At 37.0% G+C, this 27678-nt stretch overlaps 1 protein-coding gene across 9 annotated transcripts in view; it reads right to left on the reverse strand.

Annotated features, from left to right (window-relative positions):
* Positions 1 to 391: 391 nt before the first annotated feature.
* TMEM150C (transmembrane protein 150C) overlaps positions 392 to 27678 on the reverse strand; it is a 53097-nt gene continuing 25810 nt past the window's right edge. For 6 of the 9 annotated variants that reach the window (XM_074276426.1, XM_074276424.1, XM_074276429.1 and 3 more), the window contains 7 exons: positions 19002 to 19091; positions 17723 to 17776; positions 17562 to 17594; positions 17399 to 17466; positions 10911 to 11038; positions 4911 to 5088; positions 392 to 2357 (listed from right to left, as the gene is read on the reverse strand). In XM_074276426.1, the coding sequence (XP_074132527.1) occupies positions 2149 to 2357; positions 4911 to 5088; positions 10911 to 11038; positions 17399 to 17466; positions 17562 to 17594; positions 17723 to 17776; positions 19002 to 19081 (750 nt within the window). In that variant the 5' untranslated portion in view covers positions 19082 to 19091 and the 3' untranslated portion in view covers positions 392 to 2148. Of the gene's footprint in view, positions 2358 to 4910; positions 5089 to 10910; positions 11039 to 17398; positions 17467 to 17561; positions 17595 to 17722; positions 17777 to 19001; positions 19092 to 25222; positions 25353 to 26951; positions 27353 to 27678 lie in introns of those variants that run through there. The other 3 variants (XM_074276420.1, XM_074276419.1, XM_074276425.1) reach the window with 3 other exon arrangements.

The raw sequence follows: 27678 nt of genomic DNA on the forward strand, positions 1-27678 counted from the left end.
GGCAGACAAGACTGGGACACACAGGAAGTCTCTGAGGCTAAATTTGAGCTTGGGTCTTTTTGAATCCTAAATTCTATCTTCTGTCCGTTTCTCCCCATCTCCCCTTAGCTGCCCCGGATCCCACCATATTTTCATAGTTTCTTAATAGTCATCACTTTTCTCAGCAAGGCAAGGGGCCAATTCCATTTATCTTCAAAGGTCTTGAGTTCTGTGAGCTCAGAACAGCTGGACTCTTATCTTCTAGACCAAGGCTGTACAACTCCCTTAGTCTGAGGCATTGGTTTTGTGTCACTGTAGTTTGTTTTGTTACAGAGCATCCACCCAAGTCTCACTCCCTTTCCAAAGGAGATTTGACTAGAGAGAAGCACTAGGAAGGGAAAAACGAAGCCTATTTTGTCATAAAAGCATTTTATTTAGTGGTCCTGACCGTGTGTGTGATATTGGTAATTGCTTAGCTTTGCCAGAGGACACCATTAGACAGACTCTCACAAGCATAGTACAATATCCCACCACCCAAAGTCAGCAGCTTGATTTTTAGTTGTGGAAAGTTAAAGAAATCATCACACACCTTTCGTGTTTTTCTTTGATAAAATTTTACAATATAAAAATGACAAAAACAAAAGCAGTTTTTTTTTTCTTTTTAAAAAGAATAAATGTTACCTTGGAATATTTACAAATAGATGCCCTTTTAATAAAAAGATTATTCTTTGCTTGAAATTTTTCCTGATAATGCTTGCTGACTTTTAGCCAAAAAGTTATTTTTTTCTAGCTTTTTTTTAAAAATCCCTTTCACAACTACCTTTATTCTTGCACCTCATGTGGATGACAGTCCCACCATACTTAAAATTAAAAAAAAAAATCTCGTTGCTTAGTTTTAGTTTTTGTTCTTTAATGATTTTTGCTGATGTTTCCTTCATTCAATCCAAAGCAGTGGTTTTTAAAACTGTAAATCTGTGAAATCCCAGCTCCTCTGAGCCAGCCAGGAGGATCTCCAGAACAAAGCGCAGGCAGGATGATATGATTGAATTGCGGCAGCCTCCACCCCTGGGCACACCAGAAGCCATGCGTCCATGGAATACTGGGGCACCAAGTCCGAGCATTTCATGGGCCTCTTTTGCTTTCAAACTTGCACTAAGGTAACCTAATGCTTGCCTTTTCATGATGGCTCATCTGAGACAGCCTCCAGCCCTTTTTGGTCCTCTCTATTGCTCATCCTTTTCTATAAGTTATCTTAGCTTCCTCTAATGGAAACCCCCACCCCACCCCAACCCCAGTAAATTAAGCCTTCAGGGGATAACATTCTGACTTCTTGTGGTTGGCTACAATACAAGGCAGACATTGTATATTAAGATCCTTTTCTGACCATGAGATCCAAAGTGAAACTAAAGAGACAATTTCGGGGAATCAGAGAAACAAAAAATACTATCCAGGATAGACTATAGGAAGCAATTTAAAAACAAAATCACATCTTCATCTTGTTTCCCATACTGGTAGTTCTGTAACCCATCCTAGTAGATTTTTTCTCTAAAATTATGGAACATAATTTTTCACTGGACACACATGGCACCAATTTTAAGTCACAATGAAACGGGTGTCGGATGGGATGGCAGGCTCCCCCAAACCCCCAATGTCTGAGGACTTTTCTTTGGATAACTTCCATTCAGACAAGGGTCATCCATTACGAAGCTCATCCGGGTCAGAACTCTGAAGATTTTGAATGGCTTGTTCCAATCCTCCTTAGACCTGAAGAAAAGCTTGAGGAATTGGTGCCTTCTTCGTTCCCCTTTTGACTGATCCTACCTAATAGTAAAGGATATGAATGGAGAAATCATAATAGGTAAGGAGGGCAGGGGAGTGGGGAGGATTGGGAAAAAGGGACAGGCAAGGTGGGGGAGATAAATGGTCTTGCAAAAGCTTCTTGGTCTGTTGTTTGTATTGAAGATACAAGAATTTCCATGTAGGGGTTCATCTCTTTTTTTCTTCCCCTTTAAAGAAACAATCCACCCTGAAGAGAGGCTCTTTAGTGATAGTGGCTGTGAACATACGTGTGTGTGTTGGTGAGTGTCATATGTCATATGTGACATTTTTTGCCTGTGTCAGCCCCTACCCCTTCCCCCATGGTCACCATCAAGGTCAAAGGAAGTCAAATTACACTTGGTCGGTTTGATACTCAGATGCTTCTGATAGGCTTTCAGAGAAACTCAGGAAATTCTCTTGGAACTCGGAGCAAACGATCTCGTAACGGTAGTGTCGGAACTCCACGGCAAAGGTGCCAAAGTAACACAGGAAGCACATCACAAGGCCCCACTGAATCCGGGCTGCGTACATGTGGATTTCTTGGGCCATGAGAATGAAATCTGGGGGAAGGGAAAAGTCAAGGAAAAACACACTGGGAATTGTCAGTGGACACCTTAAAGACAGGCGGTGTTGCACCCTCCCTTTTCCACTATCATTATAATTTGATAGACTATTCAAAGATGAATAAGGGCTAAGCCTTTTACAAACAGGGAAAAGGAAGGGTAAGGGAATAAGTGTCTATTAAACACTTACTATGTGCTAGGTACCCTGCTAAGCACTTTTATAAATATCTCATTTGATCCTCATAATAACTGGGAGGGAGATGCTCATTTTTATTTCCATTTTGTAGCTGAGGAGGGGGCAGTTGGATGGTACAGTAGATAAAGGAAGCTCAATCTGTGAGTTTTTATCTGACTTCGGTCACTTATTATCTGTGTGGTCCTGAGCAAGTTAGTTAACCCTGTTTGCTCTCAGTTTCTGCATCTGCAAAATGAGATGGAGAAGAAAATGATAAACCCCTCCAATATCCTTGTCAAGAAAACCCCAAATGGGGTTGCAGAGTCAGACATGACTGAAAAACAATTGAACAAAATGTTGATGCAGACAGCAAGGAAATGACTTAAGGGTCTGGGGACAGGGGAGTGGAGGGAAGACATTTCTAAAATTAATTTGGGTGTAAATGAGTCACAAGCCAAAAAACCTAGAAGTTCTATCAAGTTTTACACTCAAAGTGGGAAATGGCCCCTTCTCCGAATATACTTTTATTCTTCAAGAGCCATTTTTATCCTTTTTTGCCATGAACTATTGGGGGGGGGGGAAGAGTTAGAACCTACTAAAGTTCCCAAATACCATGGGTATTCCTTTGTGTGTTCACAGCAAAAATTCTACAGAAGAAACAAAAAGGGGTAATTTTTATTTAAAAAAAAATCAAAATAAGCCTTTGAAACTGTTCTTTTTTCCAAGATTACACTTAATTATCAATATTTAATAGCTCTGAAGCCACTGGCTCTGTACTTCCTCCTCTCAGTTCTGACGTGGGGGACAGGGGAACAGTTCCAAAATGGAAAAAGAATAGGCAGAACCACATGGGTCAAATCAGAGTTGGTACGTCTGTGTCTATCCACTTAAGAATAATGAGAAGATTCTTGCTGTTATGGGGAACTTCTAATAAACAGCTTCTTAAGACTCAGATGGAATTTAGGATAATGATTCTTGAGCCATCTGGAGTCTCTACCCAGTGATCTTCTTCTGATGGAGTGCCCAGATGTAAGTAAAGCTGAGACCTTTATGCTAATTTGGCATTAAATAGCTTAGATCATGAAAATCTGCAAAATAATTAGAAATGGACTTTCTCCCATTTCCAAGGGTGTGCTGGTAAATGTCTGACAACCAGCTCTGGGAACACATATTTAAGCTTAATTTTTATTATGAACATTTCCTCCATCACTTTCTTAAGTTTAGACAATCACCAAACAAAAAAATATTTATAATAGTTATTGATTTCTGAGGTAGAAATGTTCACACTGAAAACTTAACAATTGGTTCTCCCAAGCCAGAACATCCCATCTCCTCTCCCTCTCCTATTTAGCTTTTGACAATCATCAAAACAAAACAAAACATTTGTAGTGTTTATTGATTTCTGATTCTGAGGTGGAAATGTTCACATGGAAAATTCAACAATCAGCTCTTCCAAGCCAGAACATCCTGTCCCCTCTCCCTTATTTAGCTCTTGCAACAAAATAGCAAACTCTTAAGCACAGAGCTTTAATCTCTTAACCATCAACTTTTTTTTTTTAAATCAAATTGCAAAAGAGAAGCAAATATGGCTGCTTTGAATTTCAGCTTTTTTAACTTTCTCTGACCTATTTGATTAGTAAATGATACTGATAATTAGTGAAATGATCAAAGGGCAGGTGGTCATCAGAGAAAAGAGATTTAAAGGGCTTGGAAAGTTCACAAACTGGAAGAATGAATCTCTGAATAAGGGAGAGTTGATTTTGTTGCTAAACAAATTGCTACAACACATACTATATGGTATTAATTGTTCATTCTGTCCAGGATAACTAAATGTACTATGACTTGAGTTTACTTTTTAGAATAACTAGTTACTTTTTTTTTCTGAAAGATATAAATTTAATTGCTTTTTTAACCTCTTAGATAATTTATTAAATAAAACAATTGAATCATCCTACTAAATTAATGGCAGTGTTTTTCTTTGTTTTGCTTGGTTTTTTTTCAAAGGGGAAAAACAATTGCAATACTTTTGTAATTCAGAATGTTTTTGTTTTTTCATTTTTAAAATTTTTCCCCAAAAGGGGAAAATCTACCATCTTTATTTTGAAGAGAAGACATTACCCAGTTCAAACAGTTCTGGAAAGTAATGGATGACATTCTAACTCATCATCCCCTTTGGAGCCTGACAAAACTGAAGATAAAAAACAGAAACAAAGCAAACCTCCCCTTCTTTGTTGAATAGTGCTAAGGCTGCCATGAAGGGAGTGTCAACGTCTAGATAGTTAAACTATGTTTGCTTTGTATTCAAACCTCCCTAAAAGAAGAAGAAAAAAAACCAACCTTTTTTTTTTTTTTCTTTTTTTATATTCAAAGGATACAGAGGACCACACAGAGAGTAATAGATGCTGCTAGTATCACCCTTGGAATCCCAATCTTCCTACCCTCATTCTTGATGTTGACTTTGAGTGTCAGAGCAGCCTGGATCCAACACGCCAATGTACCAAATCCAAAAGTTAGGGAAGTGCCCACATTATGGATTTCTTCATCATTAGTGAGCTTGGAGAAGAATAAACAATATAACATATGGAGGCTCATTTGTAAAAAAAGAAAAAAAAAAAGAAATATAGATCTCTAATGATTATAAAGTCTTCTGGTACCACTCATTCTATTCCTACCCTGAGATGGGGAAAATTATTAGGAAGATGTGAGAAAAGAGAGAGTAAACGGATTATGAGAAAACATTCCCAAAAAATGAATGCCCCTGGACTACTCCATCAAATTGCTTTCAAACCTGTGGGTTGGGTCCCCAGCTGGTGGCAAAGTCACCAGCCCCACTCTCTCGCTCTCTCTCCAAAGCCACTGATGTCTAGTGGCAAGTTAGGTTGACCAGCTGGCCCCAGATGCAGTGGGAGATTTTGGCTTTTAAGAAAGTCATAATAGGTTTTCCTCCAGCTTTCACTGAGGCAACACCCATTTAGTAGTTAAAGGTTAAGTGCAAAAGATGACCTTCACAAAAGAATCAATGGGGGTGGAAGGGATGGAAAGGATGGCTGCAATTTGGGGTATGATGGTAATAAGATACACATGGAAAACACATGCTGAGGCTACTCAACTCCAGAATTCTTCTCTTTTCTCTTGTAGACTTTTCTGTTGCCCAGCTTTTAATTGGTAAGGCTAGCTTCTCTTGGGTCCAGAGCCGGCTCTTTCCTCTGCTATTCTGGGTCATGCTTCTTCCCTCAGGCGAGCCTCGGTCTGTATCTAGGCTGGAGTCTTTGTTCCCTCTGCTGAGCTTAGAATTGATTCTATAACTACTAGACAGGGTATCAAGCTCTAGACAAATCACTTCTAGAAACCACCACTAATGGGATGAAAGGAAGAGAAAGAAATTGCTTCTTTTCCTTCCATTCTACCACAAACTTATTCAACTATTTCCCAACTGATGGTATCCCCCTCAGTTTCCAAATTCTTTGCCAGCACAGAGCTGTTATAAATATTTTAGAACATATAAGTTCTTTTTCCTTTTTTCCTGAGAAGATTTAATCAGTTTAAGGGAAAGATCTTAATTTCCTGAAACTATGAGACAGTCTTTAGTGACTCAACAACTAGCAGGAATGCCTTTTTTAAAAAAAATCAATTAAATGACTTAAATCTTCCTGTATATCTCTGAGCAAAAAAGGGGATAAACCCTAGAGGGAGTGGTCAAAAAGGAAGTTAATTAGTTTCAGGGAAGTATTTCTTCAATATTACTACTGTTCATTTTAAACAAATTAAAAAAAAACAACTAAATCTAACCTACATACTTTTGTTTTGCTTTGCTGTGGAATTTTATCTTTTATTTCATTACAGTAAGATATAAATCGGTATTTTTCAAAAGTCAGAGAGAATTCCAATGAAGAGGAAGAACTTTTGAATAGCTGGACCTCTCTCCTAGTGAGAATGCTTGTTGTATATTATAAAACTGTTTTGGACAGTTTTTGCCTAAAATACAGAGAATAGAATTTTTCCCCCACAATTAAATGGCTTTAGTTGGTGACAACCTTTCTCAGTTCTTGGGAATTCCATGGACCTTGTGGCTCTCTGTCTAAGGCTTCAGAACTGGCAGATAAACGTAGTAGATTTAGTCCCTGCACTCTTGATTCAATCTCCTCTGTCTTCTAGGGCAGATTGAGTTTACTATCATCCTCTGTGCTTCTATCTGTCTCTCTGTCTTTCTGTTCCATTTCTCTCTTCAATCTCTATCAAATTTATGTACTTTTCCTTGTTTTCTACAAACATGTCTGTGTTCCCTGCATTGTTAAAAATAACAAAAAAACCCTCTTACTGCTTACTATTCCTGCTAGTGAGTGATCACATTATATTTCTAGTGAGTGTTCACATAATATCTGGTCACTGGACTCAGTTAGTTCTGGAGGGGAAAGAGAGGCAAGTGACCTTATGCGGCCCTCCACTTAAACTCTGCATGTCATGGGTTATCACCTCCTTTATGTCATGGTCCTCTTTGAGAATGAAAGACAACAACAATCATATTAAAATTCTCTTACTTGCCAAACTTCAAGCAAAAGCCATCAACACTCAGGATCTCCCTTTTCTCACTTTCTTTTCTAAATCCTTTTCATTCTGTCTTTTGCTCAGTCTCAAAGAACACATCCCCAAGGAAAGGAGATGTCTCATGAAAGCAAACGCAGAGAAATGCTATCATTTTTTGGGAATGATAGTTAGAGAATCATGTATATATAATACCATTAGATGGTGAGATAAATGGTGCCTTTTGCTAGGGATAAGAACTAAGTTCAAATCCTGCTTCAGACATTTACTACCTGTATCAACTTGCGCAAATCACTCAGCTTCTTCCTCAGCTATAAAGAAGTGATAACAACAGCACCTATCTCCCAAGATGTCATTTCTTCCATTCCCACCTTTCCCTTCCTTGGTTATTTTCTATTGATCTTATCTAAATCTCATTTGTACATAGCAGGTTGACTCCCTTATAAGACTTTAATCCTATGCAAGTCACTTAACCCTGCTTACCTCAGTTTCCTCAACTGTAAAGTGATCTGGAGAAGGAAATGGTGAACAATTCTATCTTTGCCCCCCAAAAAACAAACAAACAAACAAACCCCAAAAACCCAAATAGAATTACGAAGATTCAGCCTAGTTCAAAAGAATAAAGAGTTAATTTTTAAAAACATTCAAGCCATGAATAGCCTGTCCAGAAAGGTTTCTCAGAAGTTCAGTTCAAGGCCATCCTGAAAAATATCCAAGCAATTTAGACACAGAAGGCGTAGGCTGATTCCACAGACAATGCTGCGGTCTTTTATTTTTCACCTCTTCAGGCTGTGGTTCTTGGAGATACTTTAAATTTTCTAGGAAAACACAGAGAATGAATAGTACTATTTCCTGCTGAGTGCAGAAGCTTCCTATCTATTTTTGAGAAGCTGGGTTTTTCAGTAGTTGCTGTGATTAAAAAGCAAGTGCCTTTAAAAAAAAAAAATCAATGTGGAACAGGAAATAAGAATGACTGTGTCTTCTGATCCCAAAGTTTGAAAAGTTGTGCCATGTCCAATTACTGAGGCCCAAGGGTATAATGAACTGAGAAAGACTTCCCCAAGATCAAACAGTTGTAACTTTCTTTGACTTCTTCCCCAGCTTTTATTTTCAATCTAGAAGACCTTGATCTTATATAAACAGGGCCTTTTACCATCTAAGGTGGAAGGAAAGAAGTTCCTTCCTTCCCTTGCTCCTAGATTTCAGGGCATTGGGGCAGGTGGTGATGCTACAGTCCCATACTGGTTGGTAGGGTCTCGGCCAGGGATAACACGTTGAGAAATAGGAGAGAGAGAATAGTATGCATCATGAGTATTTTTAAAGGTATGTGTTCTGCAAAATCTAGATCAAATTTGAAGTATTTTTATTATTAAACCCCAACTGATGCTCAATTCTAACTGGTCCTTAAAACATTCTAGTTACCAAGATGACTTTCTTTGATTTCTAGGGGAATATTTAGACAGCCTTCTTTACAGATTAGCAAGGAAGAAAGGCTAGAGAATATTATAGAGCCAGTCATGTCACTTGTATCACACAATCAGCCCTGAAAATGGTAATGTCCATTCATTTAATCAAAAACACCTGCAGCTGAATTAGGAATCCCTTCTGACTCATGAAGATGGAATTTATTCTTAAGAGGCGCTCAGTTTGGTAATACAACAACTCACAATGTGCCTCCCATCTCTAATACATTATTGATAGATTTGTGAACTGATCCAGCCATTCTGGAGAACAGCTTGTAACTCTGCCCAAAGGGCTAGGAAATTGTGAATACCCTTTGACCCAGCGATGTTTCTACTGGTTTTATATCCCAAAGAGATCTTAAATGCAAAAATGTAGCAGCCCTTTTTGTAGTGGCAAAAAATTGGAAAACAACTAGATGCCCATCAATTGGGGATGTCTGAATAAGTTATGGTATATGAACATAATGGAATATTGAAATGATGAACAGGCTGATTTCAGAAGCGCCTGAAAGAATTTACTGGGAAAACATTGTACACAGCAATAGCAGGACTGTGTGACGATCAACTATAATAGATTTAGCTCTTAGCAATTCAGTCATCCAATCCGTTCCAATAAATTTTGGATGGATAATGCCATCCACATAATTCTCCATAGAGAACTATGGAGACTGAATGTGGATCGAAGCAAACTGTTTTCACCATTTTTCCCCCTTCTGTTTTTTTTTTTTCTTTCTTGTGGCTTTTCTCTTTTGTTCTGATTTTTCTCTTCCAGAATGTATCATATAGAAATATGTATACGATAATGGTACATGCATAACCTAAAAAATTTAATAAAATAAAACAAAACAATGTGCCTTTCCTAGATATACTTTCATGAGGGAAATCTGGATCCTGACTTATTAGGGGGTCAAAAGGGATCCTGGGAAGATGCATGTGAGACCGAATAATCTTCTATAACTTATTGGAGTTTGGTGCCCTGGGAGAGCTTTGCTGATTCATAGGAAGTGGTTTTAAAATAACACCAGAAATTTGATATGGAATATGGAATTAGAGAACTCACTGATCGTATTCAGTTTGTTCAGTTGTACAGCCAGAGATTAGTATATATAGTTATATAGTTGTAGGACATGATAACATTTGCTATCTTGGATAAAGAATAGGAAGGACAGTCCCCAGATGAAATTTATAGCTGTAATGAAACAATCAGGATAATGTTTCAGAATATCCATTTTGTAATAGCTATGGCTATTGGTCAGCTGTCTAGAATGATAAGTCATACTTCTAAGGACCATTCCTTTGTCCTTTGAAGGGAACATCCAATACCAGATAGTTTTACTGATCTCATATAACTTAGCCTTCTGGCTTCTTGAGGTGGTGGTTTTGAAGTCAGGAAAACCCAAGTTCAAACCTTGCCTCAGATACTTACTCACGGATGGGAATCACCTTACCTCTGTCTGTCTTGGTTTTCTCCTTTAAAAAATGGGGAGAGTTGTTTTTCAATTGTGTCCTACTCTTTGTGATCCCACTTGTGATGTTTTTGGAAAAAGATATTTGACATTTCCTTCTTCAGCACATTTTACAGATTAGGAAACTGAGGCAAACAGAGTTAAATGACTTGCCCAGGATCATCCAACTAATAAGTTGTTGAGGTCAGATTTGAACTCATGAATATGTCATCCTGACTCCAGGCATTGAGCTCTCTGCACTATGGTGCCATCTAGTGTTCTGTTTTTAAAACTACCTTTCAGTAAATAAATAATGGAGAGCCAATGTTGGGGAATACAGAGGTATCAGTCTTAAATTAAGCCCCCAAACTCCTGGGGACAGTCAGAATCAGATTCAAATGTAACTGGGAATATTAAAAGAATAAATAAAAATACAATACAACATGGATTATGTTAATTTGAGATTTCTCCATCATTATGCAGCTAGCAGAGTTTGATACCATTGATATAGTAAAAGTGCACTGAATTTGAAATTTAAGGACCTGAATTCATAATCTAACTCTGAACCTTCCTGGTGGGAAGTTGCTTAGTAACTGACTTTATCTCTCTTGGCTCAGTTTCTCTATCAAATGAAGTCTATGATCCTACTCCTAACACCCAGTTCAGAGCACTTACATAACAAAGACAGAATAGAATGAAAGACCACCCCTCCTGGCATATAAACCCATCCAGACCTCTCCATCCCCAGGAAGCGAAAGAGGAGGAGGTTCGATTAGCATCCTTAGGCATATTTCTAGAGATACAGGAAAAGCAAATGAATGGCTGCCATATTTAAGTAAGCAGGAAGCGAATGGTTACTTTGGAACTAAAGGTAAAATAGAAGCACAATTACTATGGGGCACTAGAAAAGCAGAAAGGAAAGTACCTGAAAATTACCCAGTAATGTCATTCCAAAGGAAGCCAGGCACAGGGCCACCAAGCCACTCACATTCAGCCACGGGTTTAAAACTTTGGGTTTCAACTGTATAAAACGAAGAACTGCTACCACAAGGGCTAAAAAGCAAACAAAAACACCACACAAAATGAACATTTAAAAGTCACAATAGTAAACTCTTCTTCACATTATATGCACAGAAGGATAATCCTTGAGAAAATTTCCATTTGGTATTGATACATTAATCTGTCTTTGGGGAATCTGATTGCACCTCAAGCAGGCAATTAGTGATGTGTGAGAGAGAGCAGCAAGATAACATCCATGGAGTTCTTGAAAGCAAGGCCAGCGCAGCACAGAGAGGCTTAGGAGGCACCTGTCAGCAGAACTCAGCTTGATACACTTAACAATAGGTTTTACTTGGGGTTCAAAATCTGAGTTCAAATTCTAGCTTTACCATTTCCTACTTGCATGACCTTAGGCCATTTACATTTTTGTCCAGCAAATGGTTATTTTTACTCTATTACATTTAATATATTTAAAATGTCATGAAGGTCAAAGCGAAAGGCAATTGATTGGGATTGTAGAGACACCGGAAGACTTTATATTTTCCTTTTCCATAAAAGCACTCCCAGACTAATCATTTAGTTTATGACTGCTAATTATCAATATCCCCCAAACTCGGTCATGAGCCCCTCTTTCCTTCACTTGATCTTATCAGTTCTCATGATTCCTCTATCACCTTTATGAAGATAATTCTCAGGATCAATTTATCCTGCCCTAACCTAGGTGGTAGAGTTGATAAGAGTGTTGGGCCCAGAAAGATTTAGCTTCGTGAGTTCAAATCTGGCCTTAGCCACTTACTAGCTGTGTGATCCTAAAAACGTCACTTGCCCCTACTTACCTCAGTTTCCTCATCTGTAAAATGAACTGAAGAAGGAAACAGCAAACCATTCCAATATCTTTAGCCAAGAAAATGTCAGATGGGATCATAAAGAGCAGCACATGACTGAAATGGCTGAGCAATAATAAAAACAAAAACCTCTAGTCTCCCTGCCTTTGAGAAATCTCAAACTGGATGTCGCAGAGACTTGTGTCCAAAATGGATTCTATTTTCTTTCATTTTCAAACCTTTCCTTCTTTTAAAAATCTCCTATTACAGTCGAGGGCACCTCCATCCTCCCAGTCACCCAGGCTTAAAATTTAAGTATCATCCTCCACTCCACACTCTCCAACCCCATATCCATTGGCCATATCCAATCTCTTGTGTCAATTATGTCTTAATATCGGTTGTTCTGCCCTCTTAGACTGAGTTTCTTGAGAGCAGAAATTACCTTTTGCTTTTCATTATAGAGCTTAGTAGAATAACTGGTATATAATAATATAATATAAAGTATGTCGTATAATGTAGTATATACAGTATAGAGAGCACTATAAAGTTTAATAAAGCTTGTTAGACTTTATCAGTAAAATACTCAGTGGATTACTAACATTTGGAAACTGGAGTCACTGTCTATCTAGGTCCTTGGAGCAAAGAACCTACCTGAGGAAGCAAGGTTGTGATCCGGACTTTGATGACTAGAAGGTAATCCCTTACCAGGAGGAGTGTCTTCCCCTCCTGGCCCCCCATACAGCACATCTCTGTTATATTGTAGGTATCGCTCTGTTCACTCTCTCAGCATCACAGCTGGCAGTGAGTGCTCTTTAGGGGAGGATTACAGCTGGGATTTTTATCTTTATCTTCCGTCACAAGTTTTCTTGTTTAAGGGAGCAGGACCACTGTGTTAAGCCAGGCCAACTGCAAAGCCATTGGAGGCTATGGTGAAGCTCCTCAAAGATACTGAATTTCGGGCTTTTGGTAGCAATTTTTTTTTCTTCTGAGGCAATTGGGGTTAAATGACTTGCCCAGAGTCGCACAACTGGAAGTGTTAAGTGTCTGAAACCAGATTTGAACTCAGGTCCTCCTGACTTTAAAACTGGTGCTTTATCTACTGGTCCACCTAACTGCCCTTAGGTAGCAATTCTTATACAAATATAATAAAAGCCTGAAACAAAATATTGCCTATCCAGTGTCTAAACTGAATTTGGACTTTAACTGGATTCAGTATTGGTGGTTTGAAAAGACACAGTTGTCATTTCTTCTAGGTCTATACACATTACCCAGAAAAGGTCACTAGAAATTCCTGCCAAATTGGACCTAAATATATATCCTGTGGTGAGCTCTAAGTGGATTGGAGAGGCAGAAGCTATGTCACATAGGTACTCAAATTTAAGAGGACACTAATTAGCTTTCTGCATTGAAGTATACACTGGAAAGCATGGCGTCTACTTAGTAGGAATAATTTATTAAAATAAGAAATTTCTCTGAAGGAAAAAGAGCCAACAATTTTCATTTTAACTTTTAAGTCTAACATTACATTTTATTTTTGTTTTTTGTTTTGTTTTTTGTTTTTTGTTTTTTTGTTTTTCCTGAGGCTGGGGTTAAGTGACTTGCCCAGGGTCACACAGCTAGGAAATGTTAAGTGTCTGAGACCAAATTTGAACTCAGGTCTTCCTGAATTCAAGGCTGGTGCTCTATCCACTGCGCCACCTAGCTGCCCCCTAACATTACATTTTAGAAGAGATGAAAAGACAGATCTTTTTCATTTTGCTTTTGGTTCTCAGAAAATCACATCCTTGCCCTTCCCCCTTTGCCTTCCTTATTCATATCTTCTGCCTCAGAGGAAGGCTTATTATAAATTCTTCCATTATCAGTTCTTTTCTAGTCTGTGGCCAAATTCCTCTTTCACTATTTATCCATCTGTAATTTCTATCTTTGATTGAAGTAGGACACAACAATTAATCTATTTGGAGTAAAGGCTAAGTGGGAGCAAAGTGATATTATTTAGGTAAAAAATAATTCAATTTTAGTCTCAACTCCTCATAGCTACTCTGAGGCATATAATAACATCTCTTAGAAGACAAGATGTTGATTAAATCTTAGTGCTTCAATATTTAGGGGAGATAGGAGCCTGTTGGAGTTGTTAAATTTTGGAAGGTAGGAAGAAAAATGGGAAGGAGGGGGAAAAAGGAAAGAGGGAGGGAAGAAAGAAGGATAGGAAGGAAAGAGGGAAGGAAAAAAAGGGAAGGAAAGAAGGAGGGAGAGAAAGAAAGGAAGGAAGGAGAGGAAAAAGAAAGGAAAGACCGGAAACATTTATCAAGTGCCTACTGTGTGCCAAAGTTTACAAAATAAAATGAGGTAAAATTAAATTCTACAAAAGTTTACAAAATAAAGAAAGAAAATTTACAAAGTAAACTTTACAAATTCATCCAAAAAAATTCTCTATTTTATCATCACAGCAGTCTTGGAGCTGTTATCATCTCCATTTTACAGCAGAAGAAACTAAATAGATAGAGGGATTAAGTGACTTGCCTAAAGTCACCGAGCTAATGTTTGAGGCTGGACTTGAATTCCAGTTTCCCAACTACAGGAAGGAAAATAACCAAGCATTCAATCTTTGCTTAGTGTATCTAGAAGGTAGAAGCTCTTTGAATCTGAAAAAGCTCAGTACAGATTTATTTGTAAATGGCCTGCTACATCACATAAGGCTGCCAAAGCATGCAGATGATTTGCAGGTGATTTGTCATTTGTTGTAATCAGTAATATCAACTTTACCCTGATATAGTGGAAAGAGCACTGAAGTCAGAGGGGTTTAGCTCCAAAGCTGCCTATATCATTCACTACTTATGTGAGCTGAAGCAAGTCCGCTTAAATCAGGCCCAACTCGATCTTTTCTGCTGGAAAATGAGGTTTTGGATTAGATAATCTCAAGAGGTCCCTTCCAGCTCTGGATCCGTGATATAATTCCAAGGAAAGGATTGACCAGAATAAAAAAATATTTGCAGTGCCCGCAGAAGAATCATTTAGAGAAGAGCTGCATTTCACACCAAAAAAGCTGCATCACCCTTGAGTCCCACTCTCCCCAAACACTCATTGTTATGAATTCTGCATGTGCCATATGTCACTTAGCATAACGAAAGATGAAAAGAAAAAAAAATACATCAAATGCCACTTTAGTGCTAAAGTTAGGAAAAATCAATTCACACCATTTGTTTCCCAGGGGAGCTGAGAGGAGTTGAAATCCAAGAAGATGAAAGAGATGTTTGTAGAAAAATTAGTACTACTTCAGTAATTACCAAGAGGCCTTGTATGTAAATCAGTTTACTGTACCATAAACTATGATTTTTAAAAAATTTTTGTTTTAGAAATAATCAGAAGTAAGTGACTTGTTCAGAATGACACAGCTAGTAAGTGTCTGAGGTCCCATTTGAAGTCAGGCCCTGACTTCAGGGTGAGTGCTTTATCCACTGTGCCAGCTAGCTGTCCCACCTATGACTTTTAAAAATAATACAATATGGGTTTTATGACTATGGGAGGAACAGTTTGTGGCTTTAATATGTAGATTAGTATCTTCGTACCTGAGTGGGGATAAGGCAGCCCCTACAAAATGTCGCACCCAGGACGATCGCTTTATGATCGAGGGGGAGTTCATTTATGTTGTTATGAAAAAAGCATTGGAACTTGAAGTTGGAAGGAAAAGATAGAAGGAGGAAGAAGCAGGAAAGGAAGGAGGAAGGAACAAAAGGATGGAGAATGCTAGGAAACAAGCATTTATTAAACACTTAACTATGTTCGAGGAACAGCTTAAGGGCTTTACAAATATTACCTCATTTGATACTCACAACCACCTTGGGAGGAAGATGATACTATTATCATTATAGATATTTGTGATAATAGATTATCATCATAAGACTGTGGAAAGTATAAAAGTATAAAAATTTTCCTTAGGCTTCCTAGGGAGCTTGATGAGTGGATATCACTTTATTAGTCACTCCTAATTTCTCAATAGAAAGACTGTAAACTTACTTTGGGCCTTTGGTTTACTTCTAAACTAAGCTAAAAGTGCTAGCTGTTGTAATAAGACACGGCTATCTCAATCTTACCCAGCTCAGACTCCAGTGAGAGGAAAGGGAAAGGAGAAGAAAGCTGGGGAGGGGAGAGGGAATTCGGAGAAAGAGGGTGGAGGTTATAAGGGAAGTCCTCCCCGTGAGCAGAGCTGGCCCATGAGAGAGGATGGGCATGGCTGGGTGGGATTTCTCTCTGTCCCTTTCCACAAAGGAAGGCGGGAATAGAAAAGAATCAATATTGGTTTGCCAATTTTGCCTACTATAGTGACATCTGCTGGTTTCATTTACATGTGCTAGCTATAAAAGAAATTCAAATAGTGTTAATCCATCTTTCGTGGGGATATTGGATCCTGGGAAAGAGAGAAGATAGAAGTCCCCCAGAATGGTGTTAGAGGGTCAGCTATGAACAAGAAAAGTTATTTTGGCTACTTCACAGCTTTGCCTAGAACAATATTAGACATAATACGTATAGTATTTGCACAAATCAAACTTTTTTCTGAATTCATTTGCCACATTCAGGAGAACCTTGGAATGTTTTTTATCTTTCCAGCAGCTAAGGAGAAGAGTAAAAATGACATTCCTTGTTTTTTAGGTTGGTATTACAACATTTGTGAAAATAAAGCATGGGTTAATAGAAACAGCAAAGAACCAAAGAATGAAAATGCAAGCTATGTAAAATCCCAACTAAAACCCAAATATGTCTAAAGGATTTATCCAGATAATGAATGTCTTTTTGTGTGTGTGGGGGAGACAACTGGAGTTAAATGGGGTTAAATCCAGGATCAAACAGCTAGGAAGTGTTAAGTGTCTGAGGTCACATTTGAATTCAGGTCCTGTGCGCTATCCACTGTGCCATCTCGCTGCCCCAAATGTATTCATTCAGTAGTTAACTAACAGCCCAAGAAAGAAAACACTCTCAATATAATAAAGTACTATAAAACAAATGGCAATGTTCAGTTATCAAAATTGTGGTTTTTCATTTTGTATCTTTTCTCAATCAGGAAAAAATTCTTTTTGAATGTCATATAACATATATATAAAACAAGATAGAAAAATACATTATAAACTTATAACAACGGCGGTAAGCATATCATTTTATATATTTCTCACAGGTTAATAGATCAGTTATAGTATATACATAGCATTAAATTACTAAGATGATAAAGAATAGACGAAATCCATGTTAGCTGTATAAGAGCATAGGAGTGACACTCCCATCTATTTACTCTTAAAAAATGGCATAATACTGTTAGAAAAGTCTTAAAACTACATAAAAATGACGTTTTACCATATAATTGCATTCACGTTAGATTGCATTTTTGTGCAGAATGAAGAACAAACCGCTGTTTCAGCATATTGAAAAAGCAACATGAAATACACTTGACTTGGGCTTAAAAGAACTTTTAATTAAAAAAATATTTAAATCATTTTCACATGTAATTAGCAGAAAATAAACTATTAGATTAAAAAGAAGAATATTTTGAAAGAATATGTATCCTCATAAGTAAATAAGCCATTCTTCATGTTGTTCTTACCAAGAAAAGCTGCCATGTTCATCACTTGACTGAACACACAACTTGCAGGAGGTTCATCACCTGCAATACTTTAAAAAAAAGTTTGATTTTAGATGAATTCTTTCCTATGGGCATATCACCCATCCCCTTCCACAAAGGCCCCAAATGTGAAATGTCCATTTACCTTATATAGGGTGCATGTTTCTGACCAGGTTTCCTAGACAACATGAGACACAGAAGCCCAGATTAAAGTCTGACTTTTTAATTCATAGATGAGCTTCATCTACTGGTGAACTTTTTGCTGAGCTTAATGAATAAAAGTAAAACAACAGAGATAAATTTTACCTTTCAGGTGCATTTAAAGAGAAAATTTTGTTATCTTCCACAGCTATGAAGTATCTAGAACAAGAGAAAGTTTAAGAAGAGAAAGAGAAATGAGAAAAATTAATTAAAAATTATTTAGCCCATTAACTCAATGGCTATCAGTAAATTTCATTTAGCCTATGCAAGCTTAAAAATCCCACTAATATTTTCTTAATCCTCAAATTCATAACCCTGAACTAGGTGATATGAAATCTTGCCTAAAAAAGAAAAGTGAGATTTGAAGAAAAAAGAACACAAAGCAAGCAGCAAAATCAAGATTAGAAGGGAATGACTCCAAAGGTGCCTTTGGCTAACTGTCACACATTTTTTACTTAAACTGAACTTTTCTTGTCTTTAAATTGCCTGCTCTAAGAATTGGTGAAGATGATGAATACAGAACATAGAGAAGTCTGGGAAGACCTTTATGAACTGATACAAAATGAAGTAAGCAGAACCAGGAAAACAATATAAATAATGATGATAACAAAATTAATGGAAAGAACAACAACCACAAAAAAGTCAAAACTGAATGTGATATGATAATGATCATGCTTGACCCTAAAGAGGAGATAAGAGAATGTTCATTTCCTGGGTCTCAGTTTCATCATCTGTAAGATGAAGGAGTTTATTCTAAATCTGTCATGCTGATCTATGATGGTTTGGATTTAACTTCTGCTATGAATGAGACTATGGAACAAATCCCTGTTTAAAGGCCAGAGGAGTGAAACCTACAAGTAAATTCATGCATTCGTTCATTTTTTAAAAACATTTTTTTTAAAGTTTTGAGTTCCAAATTCTATTCCTCCCTCTCTCTCTCTTCCTCCCTCCTTGAGATGGTAAACAATCGGATTTAGGTTATACATGTGCAATCATATAAAACATTCCGTATTAGTTATTTTGCTGCATGTACATTTTAATGTGTTACCAGGTCATAAAATGTTTTAAGTTTACTAACAAAATTAAATAAATGATCAGTATTTATCAACAAGTGCCTTATGTACTTTCTCTTTCCCTTCTCCCCCTACCCTCCAATAAAGGAGTTTAGCAAGAGAAGGGAATATATTCTGCAAAGCATTTCATTATTCCCTGAACCTCAGTTTCCTCATCTGTGAAGGGAAGGGATCACTAGGATTTTACTGAGGTCATGAAATGGAGAGTAGTGTACAATGTGATGGGACAAAGGATCCTTCTATGTTTATTCTCCTGTGTTTATCTTTGCACCTGTATTCCCAGATATCTGAATGAATGGTAAGCCACTTACACTATCCATAGTCCCGCTGAAGTAAACAAGGTAAAAACAAGGGGTAAAAACATCCACACACTGCATTTCTTCCCATCCATGCCTGCTCCGCTGAAACAAAGGAAAAGAGAAAGATTACCAAAGGTTAATACTGTCCTGACAAACATAATTCACCTATTTACGGGTCTTGGGGAAGTGAGGTTCAACTATATTTATTCTTCTTGGGGATAGAGCTGTGAGCCCAGAAGAAATCAGGAAAATCAAAGTTCAAATTTGATCTCAGGCACTTACTCTATACTCTGTAAAGCTGGGGGGCAAGTGACTCAATAATTTTTATTTGCCTTAGTTTTTCTACCTATAAAATGGGGCTGCTAGGCGGTAAAGTAGTTAGAGCACCAGCCCTGAAGTCAGGAGGATCTAAATTCAAATCTGACCTCAGATAAGCTGCATGGCTTTGGGCAAGTCATTTTAGCCTGTTTGCCTCAATTTCCTTATCTGTAAAATGAATTGGAGAAGGAAATGGCAAAACATGTCAGTATCTTTGCCAAGAAAACCCTAACTGGAGTCAAGGAGGAATGGACATGAGGGCAGCCAGGTGGTGCAGTGGATAGAGCACCAGCCTTGAATTCAGGAGAACCCAAGTTCAAATCTGGACTTAGACACTTAAAACTTCCTAGCTGTGTGACCCTGGGCAAGTCACTTAACCTCAGGGGGAAAAAAAAAAGATGAGACACAACTAATTATTATTTTTTTTAATGGGAAAATAATAGTACCACATCTCAGAGTTGTTCTGAGGATAAAGTGAGATCATATTGATAAATTACTTTGCAGACAGCAAAGTACTATATAAACACTAGCATTTCCGATTGTTGAAATAACAGTAGTGTTCCTTGAGTTATATTCTATAGACTCTGACACAAAGCAGAGAAGGCCCATTTCTCTTTTTAAAATTTTTTTATAAAGTTGTTTATTTTCAAAACAAATGTATAGTTTTCAACATTCATCTTTGCAAAACCATGTTTTCCAAATGTTTTTTCTCCCTCTCTTCCCCCCACCTCCTCCCTTAGACTGCAAGTAATCTATGTTAAAACACGTACAATTCTTCTATACATATTCCCATAATTATGCTGCACAAAGAAAATCAGATCAAAAAGGGAAAAATGAGAAAGAAAACAAAATGCAAGCAAACAATAACAAAAAAGTGAAAATGCTTTGTTGTGATCCCCACTCAGTCCCCACAGTCCTCCCTCTGGGTGCAGATGGCTCTCTCCATCACAAAACCATTGAAACTGGCCTAAATCACCTTATTGTTGAAAAGAGCTACATCCATCAGAATTGATCATTGTATAATAAAGGCCCATTTTTTATAACTTCACACAGAAAGATCCTCCTTCTTCTATAGAAAGCTAAGCACATACTGCCCATAGTAGGAAGTCAGTTTTTTCACTGTTTTCTCTGAAAAGTTGGAGAATGATGCTCCTATCAGGGAGTTTGTCTTTCTGAGGTAGAATCATCAAAAACTTCATTAACTATATTTTGTTATCTTTTAAGACCATCAGGGAAACCTGAGGTACTCAAGTTTTGTCCTCTTCACTAGTTTCTCCATTTCTGATGCTATTACTAACGTGAGTGTTCTCACTGGGGGAAATAGTAATAAAAAAAGGGAACGCCACTTACTCTGGCAACAGAAAGAAGAAATTACAAATTTGGAAAGTAGTACTTCTCTCAGAAAACTGTTCTGAGCAATACCCTCAGAAGACAATAAAGATCTATATACCAGACAAAGCAGAAGGGGGGACAGAGCTCCAAGTTAATTGTGCCAGAATATGTTTGAGGAATTACATGTCAAGCATTCTGGGTATTACAATATAAATCTCATTTTCCTTTCCTCCAGAGTAAAAAAAAATATCCACAAAGGAAATGAATAGAAATCTCAACAGCTTTAGAAGGAAGGATTTATAAAAGGCTAGTCATTGAATGGAAAAGAACAAAGAACAAAGAAGCTCTCTCTCTCTTGCTGTCTTTTTCTGTCTCTCTCCCCCTCCCTCTCTGTGTCTCCATCTGTTTCTCTATCTTGGTCTTTCTTTCTCTTTCTCTTTCTCTTTCTCCTCTCTCCTCTCTTCTCTCTCTCTCTCTCTCTCTCCCCCCTCCCTCCCTCCATTCCTCCCTCTTTCTCTCCCTCTCTCTGTCTCTGTCTCTCTCTGTCTGTCTCTCTGTCTGTCTCTTATCTCTCTCTCTCTCTCTCTCTCTCTGTCTCTCTCTCTCTGTCTCTCTGTCTCTCTCTCTGTCTCTCTCTCTGTCTCTCTCTGTCTCTGTCTCTCTCTCTGTCTCTCTCTCTCTCTCTCTCTCTCTCTCTCTCTCTCTCTCTCTCTGTCTCTCTCTCTCTGTCTCTCTGTCTCTCTCTCTGTCTCTCTCTCTGTCTCTCTCTGTCTCTGTCTCTGTCTCTCTCTCTCTCTCTCTCTCTCTCTCTCTCTCTCTCTCTCTCTCTCTCTCTCTCTCTCTCTCTCTCACATACACACACACACACACACATACACTCATGCATGATGGGGTTCTAGGGTAGAGGTCCTTCATGAAAGAATTCATGAACCCGAAGAGTTTCCAGTGGCAAAAATGGAAGTTTATTGTTGGATGAGAAGTTAGCTTTGATAGAAAAACTGACTTCTTCAGTGGCGAAGGTCCTATTAGGGAAATGGAGGCTGGCATTGAGAAGAGAATGTTTTCTTAGCGGGCAGGAGTCCTGACAGCTATACCAAGGAGGCAAATCATACTACTTTGGACATTTTGCAAAGAAATGAGAGAGCAGAAACCTATTTTATGAGCAGATCTTGGAGGGGGGTTGGGGGCAGTTTGAGCTGATTAGATCAGGTTCTCCCAATTGAAATTACTTTGAAGGCTTTTTCAGTCTAAATTTGAATGGGAGTGATTTGCCTTAGAAACAACCTGAGAAACACACTTTTTATAGACTCTCTGGAGTCTGGGAAAGTCAGGAATCAAAGGGGACAGAATTTCAGAGTGTTAATTTTATAGATCAAAAGGGAACACAGTTTCACACCCCTATCAGAAATGCTAGCTTCTGTTTATAACCTACCAAGAAAATAACATCAGTGAAAAGAAGACAAAGTGATCTTTTTTGGCAAATACTGTGATACTGTACTTAGAATATAAAGTTAAAAGGATGGAGTCACAATAATAGTACTTGCCTCAGAAAAAGTACTATAAATTTGCTGCTTTGTGGTAGCCAGAGATTTGTTAATAAAAATTGTATTTATGGGGGGTGTTAAGTTTTCAAAGCACTTTAAAAACCACTATCTCATTTAATATTTAAAGTCTATGAGGGAGATGGTTTGTCCACAGCTAGTGGATTTCAAAGGCTGGATTCTCCTTGATTTCAGCCTGGTGTTCTATCCACTTTACCAGCTATTACAAATTGTTCATAATGATACTCTCATCAATGGTAAGTAAATGTCTATAATGTAGAACGAATAATTTTTGGAGAAGTACCTGAGCTCTCTATAGTGAAACAGCATAGTTTCTTTTAACACTGGGAATAAGATTTAGATGCTAAGATCCTGATTTTACAAATCAATCAACCAACAAATAACTGTTTGTGTAGTACTTCATCCTATGTTTGGCCAAAATGGAACAGTCCTGAATTACTCACTGATTCAGGAGAAATTGAAAGTTTGCCATTCTGCAATGAGGGATCCCCAGGAGGTGAAATAACATAAATTTATAGTGGACTCAGCCAGTGTAACTGCATGATTTCCTCAGCCCTATTGGGTGGCCAGTGAATAGGAATGAGTAAATAGGAAGGGTTGAAGCTCTATAGCTAAGTATAAGCAAGATAGGACTTTCTCACAAGTAGCTTACATTCTAATAGGTGAAGGCAACACATAAAGGGGAAGTGCCCCCGCAACTTTGAGTTGGAGATGTCTGGAAGTGATGTGAAGGTCTGGTACATAGTGAAGGTAAAATAAAGATAAAGTGAAAACTTAGCTAGCTATCAGAGCCCGAGAGCCTATAGGATTACATGTAGAATTTATATAATATAGGATTAACAGACAGAGAGGTCTTTAGACATCAGCTGCTCAAATTCCCTGAATTTATGGATGAGGAAGCCAAGTTCATGATTCTAAAGGTGTTGAGAAAGAAGGAAAATACTAACTATCCCTACCCAATCTACAACTGGTCAAATTAAAAGAATTAAGATCAAAGGATAGTGGAAATATTTATAATACAAATTTCATAAATACGGAAATAACTTTTCTAGTTCCAAATCTAGCCTTCTTTTCAATGTATGAGTGAGAGTCATGTGGTACAGTGAGTATATAGTGAAACAGCCTTGAGCTTAGGAAGACCTGGGATATTATACCTACCACATGATCATATTTCCTCCCTTTCTGAGACTGTACAGTTCAGAACATGTCCCAATCAAAAACAAATAAAGGATGAATACATTTTCATTTTTCGACAGGAACTACATTTTATACAAAATAATCTAAATGGAATTAATGACAAAGGGAAGAATTTCATGCAAATATTGCAAATTTTCATGATAAAATTTTGTCATTTAGATTTGGTTTAAAAGACATCTTCATCTTGGCATGATTTATTTAAATCAATTATTCAGCTGTTCATATTGTCTTCACTGAGACCCAATCTTTTTAACCTGATATTCTAAGTAAAATATAATGTTATTTGCAAATAAGGATAATTCTGTTTTCTCTTTACTGACATTATACTTTTTATAAAAGTCACCTCGTTGTTGTAGGTAGCACCTCAAGAATTATATCAAATAATAGTGGTCAGAAGGGCTTTATTTCTCTTCACATCAGAAAAGCTTCTAGGAAAAATACCAGAGGATTTTTTCATATAAACAATGCAAATAATACTAGCTCTTGGCTTTAAATATATGATTTTAAGCATATCAAAGCCTATGCTTTTTTTTCCCCTGAGGCAATTGGGGTTAAGTGACTTGCCCAGAGTCATACAGCCAGGACATATTAAATATGTCACCTAACTGCCCCAATTTAGTTTTGTTGTTTTTTTTTTAAACAATTTAATACTGTATTTAGTCAAAGTTTTTTCCCCTATATCTAGTGAAATAATCCTGTGGCTTCTGTTTTCTTTGTGGATCTAATGATTAATTATGCTAACTATTTTTCTAAGTTAAATCATCCTTGCATCCCTTACATGACTCTGATTTGGTGATAAAAAATTATTTTTTGGATATATTTCTTTGGCATATTTTACTTAAAATCATTATTTTACTTAAAATCATTATTCATTTTTTTATTCATTATTTTTTTTCATTTTTTTCATATTTTTATTCATTATTTTACTTAAAATCATTATTCATCAGCAATGTTGTCTATAGTTCCCTTTTTTCTGCTTTGTCTTTCCTTGGTTTGGGTATCAGAACCATATTTCTCATAAAAGGAATATATTTCTTTTTGTATTACTTAAATGTTTGTTAAAGTATTTAAATGATTGCTAGAATTCACTTGTAATTCTATCTGACCCATTGGAATATATTAACTTGTTGAGGAAGGGGAAATTGCTCTAGGAATGTTACTTTCCCTCTAACATAAATATTTCTCCAAATATCATGATCTTTGTTCTTTTTACCCAATTGTAGATTGAGTTAAAATGACCAATATTTTCCTATTTTTTTTCTCAACCAAAATCTCTCGGCTGGGTTTCCTATTATGTTCCCTATCTTTGCATTCAGACATCCTTGGGGATTTTTCATTTTGTTTAAGCAGAGAAAATTAAATTCAATGAAAAGTTACACCACATCTACAATTATTATTACTGTTAATCCAAACTTTCTTGAGAACATTTTTAACTCAAATGTTGAAGAAACCTCAGATACTAATTAGTCCAGAACAGCTACCCTCAAACATTTTCAAATGGCTTAAAAAAAAAAAGATCAGGTGTATCTGACCTTCCACAAAGGCTTGTTCTGAAAAGCCTGTTTTAATTCCAAATTCTGAATGATCAGAAATGTGCTGATCAGTTCTTCTGGCAAATTAATTGATCTCAAAGATAGCCCAGTGTTTCCCTTAGACTGTTTCTCCTTCATTTACTGAATCCTCTTAGGTTTAATGTTTGTGGATAATTCTCCCAAACAAAAATTTGTAAGACAAAGCTGATTAAAAACTTGATGTTAGACAATGTTCAGTTTTTCTAGGGAGGGAAATAACTCATAGCAAGTTTTGAAAGATTTTGTTTACTACCTGTTGACATGGTGCTGGTTTGGATGTTCAGTGGTATGCTCTCTTTCCTCAATGTTCATTTTTTCCTTCTGAGAGTTATTAGAAACTGAACTCCCTGACACACGCACTTTTTTCATTTGAAAAAGAATAGCTAGAAAGCAGTAGAAGAGATTAATTGAGGACTGGTTCACTACTCTACATAAGTTCCTTACACATTCATTCATCCAAAACTCGCACAACTTTCCCTGTTGCTGTGAACTGTTATTTATAAGTATATATATTTATAAATTAAATTCATTTATGAATATTTACTTATCAATTATATTAACTTATATTTAGATATGCATATTAACTACTATTAGTCATATTTGTTTAGCATATTTATATTTATTTGTGTACACACATTTATATGTTTATTTTATGCTTATTAATTTCTATTTATTAACCTATTAATTTATTTTTACTTCTTTATAATTATTTAATTTTCTTTTAATTTCTCTATATATTTCTTTGTTTTTTCATTCATCTATTTTCCTCTCTTTCAGTTTTTCCCAATGTATCTCCTTTCCTCTTTCTCTTTGTTCTTTCTTTCTTTTTTTGAATCTGGTTAGATCATTTTCCAAGTTCATGATTTCTAACTGTGATTATCTTTTTTTAATAATTCTTCTGAAAACATAGGCATTAATAAGACATTTGTATTTTCCTGAAACATTTACATACTCTCTGACACTAAGCTTTATCAGGAACACTCCAGGAAATAATATCACATTCATCACACTTCCTTTTAAAATTCTATTTTCTCATCAAAATAAACTGCTGAGAAATTCCAACTCCATGGTTTAGCTTAGATTGATTGTAGCCTCTTGAAGGATAGTACAACCCCAAACAAATTAGACTGACCTCTTAGAATGTTTAATAATTGCACTCAAGAGAACACTGCATTTTCTGAGCAGAAAATGGGTTTTTGTTAATGTTATCTTGACCCCTTAGCATTCATATGCATTCAGCTGGCAAAATAATTATAGGGAAAAGGAAAAAAATAAGTGTCACTCAGCATATATTGAACTTATTTTTTCATTACTCACATCTCCTGCTACTATCCACAATTACTTCCCACCAAAATTTGAGTCATTCATTAACATATTCTAACAGGTTCTCCCATAAAGAGAATCCCCTTGCGTAAATATCTAATTTTATATCATCATTTTCCTCATTTCCATCACTTATAAGGAAAAACTTATTGCCCTCCCTCAGCTCTTCCACCACACTCTTTTGTTCTTTCTCTTGTACTCATGTCTCTATTTTCTCCCCCTTTCTCCCTTTTCTCTCCCCCTTCTCCAGTTACAGGATAATGAATTTAAGAAGTCACATGAAATGTTGACTTTCTGAAATATCTCTAATAGTGAATATACCATAACCAATGCAACTCTTTAAGGTAAATCCTTTTAGCTAAATAATCCCCTTCTGGAATATGTAGTATATACATGTACATACATTTGAGCATATGTATCCATAGACATACGTAGTATTCACAATATATACATTTACATATGTAATATTTAGTGAATTAGTATAGCAATGTACCAAAAAATTGTTAATTTCCCCCAGAAGAGTAATTTCTCCATATACCTAGTGGGGAAAACATAGAAAGTGGCTTCCTCATCTAAGTGGATCCAGCACAATGTAAAGCTAATAAGTTCTTTAAGAGTTGGCAGTGATTTGTAGACTCTTAAATTTCAGGAGTACTTACAGCATTCCAGGGAAGGAAATCAGGTCTAAGGACTACTTTCAATTCCATTTTACAGAGGAGGACACAACCCTAGCAGCATCTAACACACTTCCAGACTCAAGAAGCTTCACCTGATTTCTTCTGAACATGTGCCATATTCAATTATCCCACATGACCAGACATTCCCTGGGACTAGACAAGGGCATTTTATAAAGAGTGTTTCTGCCTCAGTAAATGACTCAATTTTAAATTTCCTTAGCCCCAAATCACACTGAGTAGCAGCTCTGCAATACCATTACAATGGTCCTATTTGGTCACAGCTCCAGGTGCCAGAGCATACACTGAGTCTTGTGATGCTATTTGCCTGGTTGCTAGGCTCTAGGCACCACTGCCAATAGGTGCTGTTCAGTAAAGCAAGATGACTAGTGGATGACCCTATAAGTTAAAAGAAAAAAATTCCATCAAAATCTGACTATCTTCCCCACACCTGCAATGCTCTCCCTTCCCATGTCTATTTTCTGGCTTCCTACAAATCTTGCCTTCTACAAGAAGCCTTTCCCAATCCCCTTTAAGGCTAACAGTTATCCTATGAGAATGTCTCCACTTTATCTCGAGTATATATTGTGGGTATATTGTCTCATCCATTACACTGGGAGCTCCTTGAGTGCTGGGACTATTTTTGCCTTTGTTTATATCCCCCTTCCTGGCCAGTCACATAGTAGATTGTTGGCTTGACTTGACTTTAGGG

This window comes from Sminthopsis crassicaudata, chromosome 6 (assembly GCF_048593235.1).
Source record: "Sminthopsis crassicaudata isolate SCR6 chromosome 6, ASM4859323v1, whole genome shotgun sequence".
Taxonomy (NCBI): domain Eukaryota; kingdom Metazoa; phylum Chordata; class Mammalia; order Dasyuromorphia; family Dasyuridae; genus Sminthopsis; species Sminthopsis crassicaudata.